General features: G+C 38.5%; 1 protein-coding gene across 1 annotated transcript in view; it reads right to left on the bottom strand.

Moving 5' to 3' along the window:
• Nucleotides 1-682: 682 nt before the first annotated feature.
• Nucleotides 683-12870, bottom strand: part of LOC139936339 (uncharacterized) — a 75164-nt gene continuing 62976 nt past the window's right edge. Inside the window, exons 6-15 of the mRNA XM_071931138.1 lie at nucleotides 9381-9515; nucleotides 8585-8707; nucleotides 7322-7477; nucleotides 6862-7107; nucleotides 6043-6177; nucleotides 5110-5229; nucleotides 4403-4579; nucleotides 3896-4079; nucleotides 2868-3082; nucleotides 683-2511 (exon numbers count right to left, since the gene is read on the bottom strand). Coding sequence (XP_071787239.1) covers nucleotides 2288-2511; nucleotides 2868-3082; nucleotides 3896-4079; nucleotides 4403-4579; nucleotides 5110-5229; nucleotides 6043-6177; nucleotides 6862-7107; nucleotides 7322-7477; nucleotides 8585-8707; nucleotides 9381-9515 — 1715 coding nt within the window. The 3' untranslated portion in view covers nucleotides 683-2287. The remainder of the gene's footprint in view (nucleotides 2512-2867; nucleotides 3083-3895; nucleotides 4080-4402; nucleotides 4580-5109; nucleotides 5230-6042; nucleotides 6178-6861; nucleotides 7108-7321; nucleotides 7478-8584; nucleotides 8708-9380; nucleotides 9516-12870) is intronic.

Raw genomic sequence — 12870 nt, 5'->3', positions numbered from 1 at the left:
GATCATGGCTTAAAGGGACTGGACACCTTCAGTAATTGTCAAGACCAGTATTCTTACTTAGTGTATCCCAACATACGAACACAATAACAAACCCGTGACAATTTGGGCTCAACAGGTCATCACAGTTGCGAGATATTAATTAAACGTTGGCAGGGGTCTGGTTTTACACATCTTTTGATGACAGTTTTTATACTTTTGTTTTAAGCTTGACAGCCCCTGTACAACTTGTAACTATTGTGTATGTCTAAAGATTTAAAAAAAATAAAATAAAAAAAAATAAAACAAAAATGCCCCCTTGTTCCACCAATGTGATGTATACAATTACAAGGCTTCCAAGTTCAGATCTGAAGTATTTAATATTTTAGTGTGAAAAAAAGCTTTAGAAGCTACGTTACTTTTATCATTATGTGTTATACTTTAAACAGCTCTCCGTTGCTCGTTTCCAAGTAAGTTGTTACGATAATATTTATTTTTGAGTAATTACCAATAGTGATTGGGGCCTTTAAAATGTCCAAAATTACCCACACTGTCCCATCCCGCTAAGCCGTTGGTTTACCTATAAGCAAAACATCCAACAGAAAAGTTTTTTTTATTGGTGAATGTATTTCTTTATTTTGGTCGATTCATCTATGACTACATCAAAGTCGAACAAGAAAACAATAAAACCATATCAACGCAACTATACAATTATGCGGAAATTTAAAATCATATCTCTAAAAATGGGTGTATTATCTTAAAACTTTAACCTACAAACATGCTTTAAAATATGCTTCAATTTACACAGTATTTGTTGCAGTTGCTGATCTTCCGCCTTGGCGCTTACAACTTCATCTTAATTACAAGAGAAAAATAGTATTTAAAAAACATACATTGATGCATTCAAACAATAATAACAAGCTCATTATTTAATGAAGCACCGTTATGTATTAATTCTACTATCATTTGCACACGTTAGTTCGATTTAAATAAGTGCAGCAAAACTTATAGTAATAACCGGACCTAACTTTAATCTCCCGGAAAAAACCCAAACCAATTACTTTCACTTTAAAAAGATATGTAAGCATTAAGTGTTATACTATAAGTAAAATATGTTAAAATACATTACCCAAACCTATTTCATTATCCCCCATATATTAAGTTTTTAGAATGGATTATTGGAACCTAATCTATAGCTAGATTTCTGTACTCGAAGTCGCCTCTAAACACCAATTGTAAGTTTTTACAACTTTTATTCTCAAACTTCAATGCTGGGGTGAGCCTTATTTTTATACCGATTATTGGTGTGACAAGAGATTTATAGCAATATATTCTCATGCATACAGTGATTATTGTCAGTCAAACATTTGACATTATGCAATAGTAGAATGCACTATCCGTAAACCGCCCACCGATATGTACAACATGAGTTTCCTTACTACTACCATCAGCATCAATCCGTTTGTCGTGAAAGCATTTTGGTATTTCCCCCAACAGTCTGGTAATGTAGCACAGACTGCTACAAAGAACACAGAGACTCAAATAGCCCTGTCAATTATACTTACAACGGACCAACCTCTTCCACTCATAACAATAATTAATAATATAATGACTATGTATATTCCCAAATAAATGTCAGTTCAGCTGTTCCCATTATTACACGTCCAGTAAAGCTGCTGGAGCGTTACATTACATAACACGTGTGTTCTTTGAGCATTAGGTATAGAGGTAGAACTACCAACCATGGATGCATTATTATGTTTAAATTACGTATTACTCAGTTAATATTCAATAACTAAAATCAGTTAATATTCAATAACTAAAATAACATTCAGTGATATACTAAGTAAGTGACACACTTTAGTTAGTTAAAATAAAAGTCGATAAGCAATACAACGAGGTAAAATCTGCCCAAACCCCTGAACCAAATACCGAAGTAGTGTAAGATTGATGATGTGACTGCAGACATATCATACATTGAGCTACACAGTTTGATTGTGATCGTTAACGTGAATTACAAACAAACTTCCTATAATGGTGTTACCTTGTTGTATTCTCTGCCAGTGGCAGAATATGCTCAGCACAACCCTGTGGGTTTTAAAAACAAAACATATCATTGTTTTAAAAACCCAGTTTTAAAACAAAGAACTTTGTATGGTTTTGTACTGATGTCTGCAAACGTCAAAAAACCGTCTACCCATGCAACTGATCCGTTAAATGCTGCTCCAGTATAATCAGTTTTGATAAACAACACCAACTGTGACTGGACAATCTCCTTCTCCCACCCTTATACCACTATCAGACTCTTAGGTTAAAAGAAACTGCTTTGGCCTGAAGCGACGATATCATCTACACATTGAGGTTGTTTAAGATTCCATTTGCCGCACTGTTTGCAGACCCTCTGGGATGGACCTTCAATTCGGTACTCTGGGTTACAGTAGAATGCTACGTCAGACCCAACGTTGAAAGCAGTGCCTTGTCGGATACCATTCTCTGGTTCACCAGGGTCAGGGCAGGATGTTGGAGCTTCACTCTCTGCAACACATCATTGTTAAAAAAAAACAGTTGATATAACGAAACAATACAAGGAGACATCACTTCAACTACAAGCAATATAAGGAGACACCCCTTGACCTACAAGCAAAATAATGTCTACATGCATTTATATTATGGAGACATCCCTTGAACTACAGTCAATACAAGGAGGCATCCCTTGAACTACAGTCAATACAATGAGGCATCCCTTGAACTACAGTCAATACAAGGAGGCATCCCTTGAACTACAGGCAATACATTATTTAAATCGAGTCCAGTTAGCCCTCCACTCGTTTCATCCAATCAAAAAGCTGCTCCGAAATAATGACTAAAATGAGCCTATCCTCGACTCTTACCTGGCACTACAAAGGTAACGACTTGCCCAGCTCCTTCACCCGATGAACAAGATGATTTAGGTGTCTGCATATCAGCTGACACAATCTGCACATCCCCAGTGCAATTCTGCTCCACTATGACTTGGTTGAAACCATCCTTGAAGATGTCAGCGCAGACGGTTCCAGTGCTCCCCGTCTCGTACTCCGCGTAGTGGAAGAAATTCTCACCGTAAATTCTGAACAAAAACGTAAAGGAATTGGATCTTTCTAATTACCGGAATCAACATAATTCATTTCGATCTAAGAATGACATGGTTGTCAAGTTCATGGCAGATCGAATCCTCATGCGATTTATTGGAATCTGAATCACTGTTTCAAAGTCTCGAATTACATCAACAAAACATATTAGAAAAGCTCAAGGATCACTCTAAGCTTTTTTTAATTGCTGTGATCAAACTAAGCAGGTATAAAATGAACAACATTAATGTGATTGTAAGTTATAACCAGGGATCACAATAAAATTGACGATACACCCTGGGAAGCAACAGCACATCACCTTAAGGGAATGCGAACTTTTATTGAAATAATCATGTAATAAACCACTATAGAGAAACTGACTTTAGGTTAGTTTCAATTCAGTTGTGGGTTGAACAAAGAACAAAATGACTAGCGGAAGAGCAGGCTGCAGCCAGCGCTGTACCAACTGAAACTCTCTGGCCATGTGTTGACGTTCTCCCTATTGTCAATGCTTGGGTGCAAGTCAAAGCAATCAACCTGAACCAGGGATCACGTCCAAAACACAACAGTTTCTGACTGGCACCCGAACAAGGCTACTGTCAAGGAAAGGAAACCACTCACATAATATAGACTGGTTAACTCAGTATTAACAAAAAACGTATAAAGACGCTCATGACTTCCCTGCTAGATTAACACGAACAGCGCCACCACTCTGCTCACGCGAACATTAGTCTTTTCGTGTCGGTAGAGTCCGCGCTCCGCGAACCTTGACTTTTATTGTTGAAAGAGGCGAAATAAACGAGTTGACTTACTTGATGGGTATATAGATTGCTGGTCTGGTACAGGCAGCATCATAACAGGTCCTAACAGTAATGCTCTTATCTGGAGTATACGTTGTAGCCACCATCCACCAAGTGAAGTGAGTTGCTTCATACTTCCATACAGGCCCATCTTCAGACTCGGATATGGTTCCTGGACCAGCGTTCACCCATTTGCCTGCCAATAAGATAGTAAGACATTATGTTTACCAATATTAATATCGACGTTGTGGACATAAGTGTATATCAATTATTGGAAACAATTTCTGTTATATCACCCCAAACTCTCCAACCACAGACTTCGGAACTTGTTTTGCTCGTAGGCACTTATTATCGACTATATAGATTGACAGGAGGTACGTTTTTACCAACTATAACGACAACAATTGGAAGGAGGTATATCATCTTTAAAATTCTATTTAATTTTGGAGACCAGGGTAACATAAACTGTTTGCTAGCATTTTATGTTTACAACTGAAAACTGCTACCGTCTTTGCTTACCCTTTTCAGTGTCAAAGAAGTAGGCATCCAGAGTATCACGTATTCCCAGCAGATCCATGAAGTCTTTAAGGAGGAAGGTTATTGAACCCGGCTTCTTGAATTGCACGTTTTCTCCTAATTTAGTGAGAATGGTCAGTTCTGCAGCTCCAAGGGGTATAAGACGCTGACCTTCTGGCTCTGCAAAACCATAAAGGTCATCTTTAATTTCATTACAATTATAAATTTCACAAAGTACAAAATTAGGAGATTCTGGTAATTTACTATTTAAAAAGCACTATGAATAATTATTGAGAATAAAACAACTTTTCGTTCTGGAAGCAATTACAGTGATTTGTTTTTATTAAACAAAAAATAATTATAATACAAAATTGGATTGAGCCACTGGCAAAGAGAGAAACGATTAGCCATCGACATGTTGGACTGTTTTGTTTTTTTTTTGCTTGAGGAGGACCAAACAATAATTGCATGGAGAAGTCAAAACAAGACGATTCGGAGACTGGAGTTTGAAAACTGATACACCAAGTAGTATTCCCTTACAGAATTTGATATCCAAGAAGAATAAATCTGCTAGGTAAGTCTACTGCCACCTATTGTCTCTCAAATTATGACAAATTGGATTGATTTGAACCTAGCCTGAACATCTGACGTCACACTTCGAGGCTTATCCTTGCGGATAAAGACAGGGGCCCAGTCTAGTTTGTACCTACCGCCCTCTGCCGTCTCAATCTGGGTAAGGTCAGGTAAAGCTGATAAAGCCTCTGGTGATGCTACATCTACACCCTTGTACTTAATGTTGATAGTAGTGCCATCTCGCGCCCTCAGTGCACCTGGGGGTAACATAACATAAATCAATAGTTTAGAACAATTCAACACACTCCAAGGCTCGGTGAGTCACTTTATACTCCGCGGGACTTTGACATTATCTCTACTTAAAAGGAGTTGTAATTATAAAAAACAGCCTTTCACCGCTCTGTAAAGTATTGGACGTCCTATATTTATTAAGTGTTTCCATGCAATCGAAATATTTGATGAATGAATCTTGAGCAAGAAATAATTATTAATATTAAAAAGTACTTGATGGGTCTTTAGGGGAAATGTTAGCACTCTCGAAATTGCATTATCAACCAAAAGTGGGCACAATAAAAAAGAGTTAGACAATTTGAAGCAATCAATTATGCTGTGAAACAATCAGTTGTACAATTTCCATCAGGGAATGTCGCCAAAAAGAGAAGAGAGCGAAGCAAGTAGTGAAATAACTGTTCATAAAACATAAATTAAATAACAAATTGATTTTTGTCTGGACTATAAAAATTCCTTGAATATTTCCAGAGCTGCTGGTGGAAAACGACGCAATTGCAAGCTTTGGAAGGCTAGGTGGCAGAAGCCTTGCCGGGTAATATCCATAGACATATCGAAAATACTCAGTACGTGCGCTTTAGGCGTGGAAGGGGTAAATGCTGGTCTAGCTATCGATCAAGTTTGATCTCCAGCTATCCCAGCATGCACCCCGCTCAACAGTTTGCACTTGCGCAATGGGTATTTGCGAAAAAGGTCTATCGTAACGTACTTCCGAGCATGTTCACATTAATTTTATGTTTGTTGCCACCTAGAGTTCCCCCTTGATCCCGTTTCCCGCTCACCCTCTGGGAAACTCAATCTGAATCCAGCAGCCTCTCCTTCTACGCTGCCAAACTCAAAGCCTTTGGATGATGTTACCCGGTACAGGAAGGATGTATGCTCAGGAAATGACTCCATGGGTAGAGTCACAATGGTAACTGGGAAAAGATCATTCACAGTAAGCATTAGATTAATACATTATACTACAAGAATGAGCAAACAATCCGCAAAACAATAACGCCTTTGTAAACACTTCGAATAGCAGTTATTGGACCATTTATTTTATTCTTTGAAGAAAATGCAGTATAAAAACAATCTTGCTCATCTTTTTGTCATAAATTTGTATTTGTTTATGATTATGTACTTGTTTACGCCTGTGACGAAGGTACAGTTAAGATAAAAATATATAGTCATTATTACAGAGCCCAAATCCCCAAATTAATGTTTGGTTACTCAATTTGAAAGACAGGAGTTGGGAGGCATGGTTCTGTGATACTGAAAAACAAATACACAACCAAACAAAAACATCATAACATCATCAAACTGGCGCGGATACGCAAATTTTACCAGCAACCACCCCCTCCTGACCCCCTAAAAAATCCTACAGGAAAAAAAGTAAATATAAACTCATGTAAACAAAGTAGACACTAGGCATTGATCTGTTGCGAGGTTTGCGCTTTAATGTCAATTGTCAATCAGAGGTAATTGTGAAGTGAGTAAAATGTTCAAACGCAGCATAAATAACTAAAAAGAGGAATAATGAGAACCAGGTGATGGGTCCTAGTCTCAAAAAAAAAAAAAAAAGAAAAAAAAAGGAAAAAACCCAGAAAGGTTGTTTATACCTCCATCGGAGCGGATGCGGCGGGTTTTAATGACGTCGACATAATCGTCTTTAGCACCACTGATTTCCAGCAAGGCACCAGATGGAACTTGTAGCTTAGCGATACCATTAAGATTAGTTGTTCCTTCTGCAATCACCTCAGTCTGACCATCAGGTTGCTCTTGAAGGACCTTGACATTGACTTCACCAACAGGGAGTGTCTCATCACTTCGTTCTACTGTCAGGATCTCAATGGCTACAGAATCCACTGTAATATTCAAAGAAAAGTGTGTGTTCATTACATACTCGTACAATAACAATACTAGAAGACATGGGCCCAAAGGAATCTACTGCCACCTAGCGTCTGTAAAGTCCCCATAGGACATCATTTCAATGGACCCGACTGTAGTGCTTTTCTTTCATGCATCGTTTCATTGTATAACCGATTAGTATGAAATCAAGAAGATGTGAACATTACGTACGATTGCAAGTCTCTCCGTCCCCAGTTAATGTTGGTGGGCATTCCCCACATGCATACTGCTTGACTGTGGTAGTGCCTTCAACCAAGACGTCTGTGACTGGAACATCTCTACAGGTAACTCCCTCAAAACAAGGCTGGTCTACACACGTTCGGGAATCTTAAAAAACATACAACACATAACATGAATTAAATACAAGAAGTTACAGTGAAACAAAACCATACATACATGTCTGTGTTTTTTGTGCTGCCTTTAAGCATTCGACTGAGACTTTCCTGGGGTCGAAACATCAGGATATTAATTATTTCTGACAAGCATACCATAGGTACGTTTGGTTTGTTAAGCAGTTTCCAACGGCCAACACATGTTCCAGACAGGCGCGCTGAGACGCGCCGAACCAAATAGATTAGTAGCGACTCTATAGACCCAAAAACATTTCGATTCATTACAAGATCGACGTCTGAAACCGAAACGCTCGAGAGCTGACGTGCACTTAATTCAGATTTGGTTCGGAGCGACTCTAACATACGTTAGACAACCATTCCACACATAGACATCAGGTACGGAGAAGGGCACGGTGCAATATGGAAACCTGGACGTTTTTTGTTAACTTAAAAGTAGTGTTTGTTTCATTCGTGATCAGACAAATTAGAACGTCATCTCAGAACAACCATCTCTTCCTTTACTACGGTGCGTGCTTTACATTTCGTGACGTAGTTTGGAATCCTTAATTACAGATCAGTGCTGCGTGATAACGGATTAGTAATCTCTAATTATAGATTAATAGTAACCTCTAATAAATTCATAATCCGTAACTAAGTAATCCTTAATGGATTACTCGTCAACACGGATAAGCAATCCGTTAATGTTTTAAGGATTTTCAATTGTAATTATTTTGATAACTAATCTGTTATTAACGAATAACTTTATTCCCGTTAACAGATTATCAATTATTACATTTAATTGGCTATAATTGTCAAATTAGTAGTTATTAGTATGGTTTGAAACGAAGTTCAGGAACCCCTTATGCATTTTACGTAAAGGCCATTTCGTATTTCGTATTTTGTTGGAAATAGTCGTTTTACTAAATTGAATCAGCATCATCAAACGGCTGCACACCAGGCGGATACAAGCTTTTCCCATCCTATCTTGTCTTGTGTTCCTAAATCTACATGCACATATCACTCCCTTTTTCGCGTCTTGATTGCAGGCTTGAGGTCTCCAGACAGCCAAGTATCGAATGAACTATAACAACATTACTCTTACCTATAGGGACGCATTTATACCCATCTCCAGCGTAGCCTTCGTTACATTTGCAATCAAAGCCTCCTACGACGTTAATGCAGTAAGCATTGGTATCACACTTATTGGTATCACATTCATCCTCATCTAAAAGAAAGATCACAACAAAATATATAGATCTATGAAAAAGCTCCCATTAGGTGAAAAGCTTCTACTTGTTTCTAGATCTGGTCAGACAACAAGTAGTTATGAACATTGTTACTGTGTAGATCCGTGCTGAAATTACTGGCAAAGTTAGATCTTTGTCGGTGAAATTTTGGGAGATGCGCCTGTTGAGTGAATAGGGAAACTACGGTATGGAAGATGTCTGTAAGGCATTCAGAGTCATGGCGTGTTGTTTAAGCAGGCAGTGCTAACCTTTGTAAAAACCCTCCTTATATTTGCAATTTTTTATAATATATTCATATAATGTACCAGAATTCCCTGCAAGCAAAACGGTAGTTAAAACCAGCAAACCATAATTGCACTCTAAACCTTCCGTGTTATCTGTTTAGCACCCGCAGTTCGAACTTTGTGTCTCAAGCAAACACAAACCAACCAACTCTTAATTTTAACAAGTTCGGTCATTACTCATGATTGACGGAGAAACAACAGGGCACGAAATGAACGCATTTTTATCAACTCGTTTTCACGTTTGTTTGTTTTACTTGACAATCCATTAGCCTATTAATGCCAACCTCCTCCTTCTCCCAAAATAGTCCCTATTAAATTTGTGTGTTTATTATACGGAACTGAATTGAGACAACCGTGCATAACTTACCCACACATGCCAACTCGCCATCCACGTAGGCAAATTTGAAACCTAATGGACAAAGACACATGTAGTTTCCATAGGTGTTTTTGCATCTCCTGTCAGATCCGCAGTCTGCAGTGCCCACCGCACACTCATCAACATCTTTGGAATAAAAGTCAACAAATAACCACTTTAATAATGAACCCTCTCTATAAGCAAGTACACGTGATGCAGCTGCATAACCACTGATTAATACACATCTCTTTCACCGTTAACCCGGATCCTTCCAGAAAAGCACGTTCCATGGAATGGTAGAGAATTAAATTAACACAATCCCACTTCATTTGTTTTAGCAAGCAAACTAGTGTGTTTTACCCATTGTTTCATCTCATTTATCCAGCAGTAAACATTTTAATCATATGCGAGAGAGGGCGCCCTTGATGACGGAGAGCCAGAGCAGTGTGTACTGAGAGAGTTACGACATGGAGGAAGAGGAACCAATTTGGTCACGTGGTTGGTGGACGCGATTTTTGGTCCAAATGTTGCAAAACAATTGCAGTCTGGTCTGGCAGCCTCCGCTCCCATGTCTGATTGTGTTGTTGTTACCGGAGATTTTACCGGAAATGGATTTATTTGCAAATTGCTAATTGCAACTGGATCACGACCAATGATCAGTCGGCATTCCAAACCATACAGTGAAGATAATCTACACATTGATGAGTGTTAAAAAATATAACCTACTGTCAATCGCTAAGTTAAATTGCAATACTCAATGAACTACCTGTGGAATAGTGGAATAGTCCGAGGACAATGTCTATTTTGGTCCCATGTTTTTAAATCCCAAACCCGCGTCAATACCCCTATGTTACTAACCAATTAATAAAACCGATGACTAAGAACCCTTTTTCAAGAGTAAGTTCATCTTGTATTTTATGAATTCTCTACATGGATTTCACCCATTAGCCGCTGGTCAAACTCATAAATAGCAGAATTAATCTAAATCTTGTCGATCGCCACCTGTTTCCAGTCAGCCCGTATTTCCTCCGTGGAGGGTACAATCAAAACAGCCATTTTGCCTAAAAACAGGCGCTTATTCAAAGCACCGCTGACTAAACACGTAACCTTTCTGTATGTCAACCCTCATCTTGTTTATCAACTGATGACGAGTTTCCTTTCAGAAAGTTTTTGTTTGTTTTTAACTTTGTGAAAATGATATAAATTTAATGTCGGTTAACAGTATGAGTTCTCCGTACTTCAAAGAAAGCCAAGATCGTTACGGCCGCAAATCCCGGAAATTTACCAAGTATAAATCAATGCAGAAAAGTACAGACTAATTTGATTACGTTTCATTAATATCCAAACTTATATAGGGAAAAAAGCATGCATTTAAAAATATAAAAATAAATAAAAAAATGCCGCATTTGATTTGATCCCAGAGTGATCCACCTGGATATTCCTGTCAGCTGCCGCACTCCCTCCGGAAGTTACCAAATATAGACTGGCACTTTAAAGCACATCATGGCATTTTGACTGATAAATCGACTGCTAAGCGACATTTTGTCTGTGCTCAACAGCTCGCAAAATCGTGCAGAGATTCAACCGGATTTCCAGATGACAGGCTCATAAATGTTTGTACAGGGCGACCTCTGTTGGCTTTTAAAAAGTTGATTAAGCAAAATATTCTTACTCGCCCCTTGAAATAGTAGCCCCTCGTTTATAACCTCAAGAGAGTTTTTCCAAAGTCTTCATAATAGATGAAATGTAATCATTGCTATACGCAGGTACCTGACTTCACCCCCTTCACATGAAAACAGCTGCAAACAGACACAGCCTGAACAAGCACTTGATATAAATCAATCGACTGAAAATAAACCAGTGTTATATTGAAAGTTCCCTGTCTGATGATTGTAATTCGCAAAACTCAACGGTTTGTTTTAAATATTTCTATATAGTAAGAATAAAATATTGCTTTGTGTGAAACCAATTTTATTGACAAAACTATCATGTGCAAAGCTGAGTTTTTGAAACTTTTCAAATCCGGGTGAGGTGTTCAGTTTTTTTCACAGTTTAAGCTTCATTCGTGTTAGTGGTGAAGCTGCCATTAAGAGAGCAGTGTTGCTGTTTTCAACGTATGTAAAAAAATATATATAAAAAGTCAGGAAGTCTTGCTGAATGTTTTTAAAGTTACAAGGGACCAGCGGAAGTATTACTATGCGGATGCTGGCTATTTTCAGTGAAAATTGGCATTTTCAATCACAGCATTGTAAATAATGTAATGCCTTCGTCGGGAAGGTGTCTCGCATGATGAAGGAGAGATATGGAGTTGGGGGGGGGGGGTGCAGTCTGGCTCCTGCTCTCGTGACACAACGGGACTTGTATACTGTAATGTCGTGTCGACCAAGGGCGCCCTCTTCAGAGCTATGACATGATGATGAAACAGCGTGATGAATTGGGAACCGGTTGGTTTTCATTGGTAAGTAGCTTTCTTACCCTATGCCTTTACAAGTATTCTACGGGACCGGAGCTTGTATGTGGATTTTGTTTAATGTCTACAGGCCTCCCTTTATTCTCATGCGTCTATTAACAATACATTTCTATACGGCTTTGTCTTCTTCACAATGTATACCTCCCTAGGCCCACGGGTTATAGTGCTAGTCCCGTTCTAGAATCCATTGATTTTTAGTCCCAAATGATTTAACAATTGAGTGTCATACAGACACATAACAAACACATAAAGACAGAATAATGAAATTTCACTACAACAGGCCTACTCTCCATGCGTATCCTACCTTAAATAATATAGTAATCTTATTCTTGAAAGTTAATCAAAACAATTGTGGCTATATTCCCTTTAAACCTTGGCGAACTTGTGTAGGTAATAACATCAGACTACATGTGAGTCAAAGCCATATCTAGTTTGTGATGCCGAATAATCGAAAATGGTGACCGAAACTTCGATTTCCTTGCCGGGGTGCCTGGGAATCAATGTGTTGTAGACATTCGGAACTAATCAATGTGCAAGGACCAACAAATAAAGTGTGTGTAATAGGTGGGTTCAATGGTGTCTGCTGGAGTCGTTTTATATAGGTTGTCTTTATTCCAGGGGTCAGTAATAGGATGTGTAGGCTAAACATTGCGTGCAAGGTTGATCATATTGGGGTCAATGTCATTATCAGTGTACAACAGTGAATTTGACAAAGATTTAAGACTAATCTTATCTTGAGTTCTCATCCTAAGTTAGGACTAGCATTAAGCTAGATAGTCATATGACTAGTCCTTAGTTAAGGTCATTAATAGGAAGGTTCTAAACGGATAATGTTTGTGTGTAGGTTGGGTGGGGGGTGCTCACACTGGCGAACATTTGTGTTTTACCCTCCAAATGAATGGACACTTTACAACGCTAGGTGGCAGCAGAGATACAGGACTCGATTATATTATTCCGTATCGCAAAATACTCGGTACGCCCCACTAATCACTATTATAGACCTTTCTTTTGCAACGTCACAGCCCGAGTGGT

Source organism: Asterias amurensis, chromosome 4 (assembly GCF_032118995.1).
Source record: "Asterias amurensis chromosome 4, ASM3211899v1".
Classification (NCBI taxonomy): Eukaryota; Metazoa; Echinodermata; class Asteroidea; order Forcipulatida; family Asteriidae; genus Asterias; species Asterias amurensis.
The sequence above is the reverse complement of the archived record's forward strand: the minus strand, read 5'-3'. Positions and strand labels throughout refer to the sequence as shown.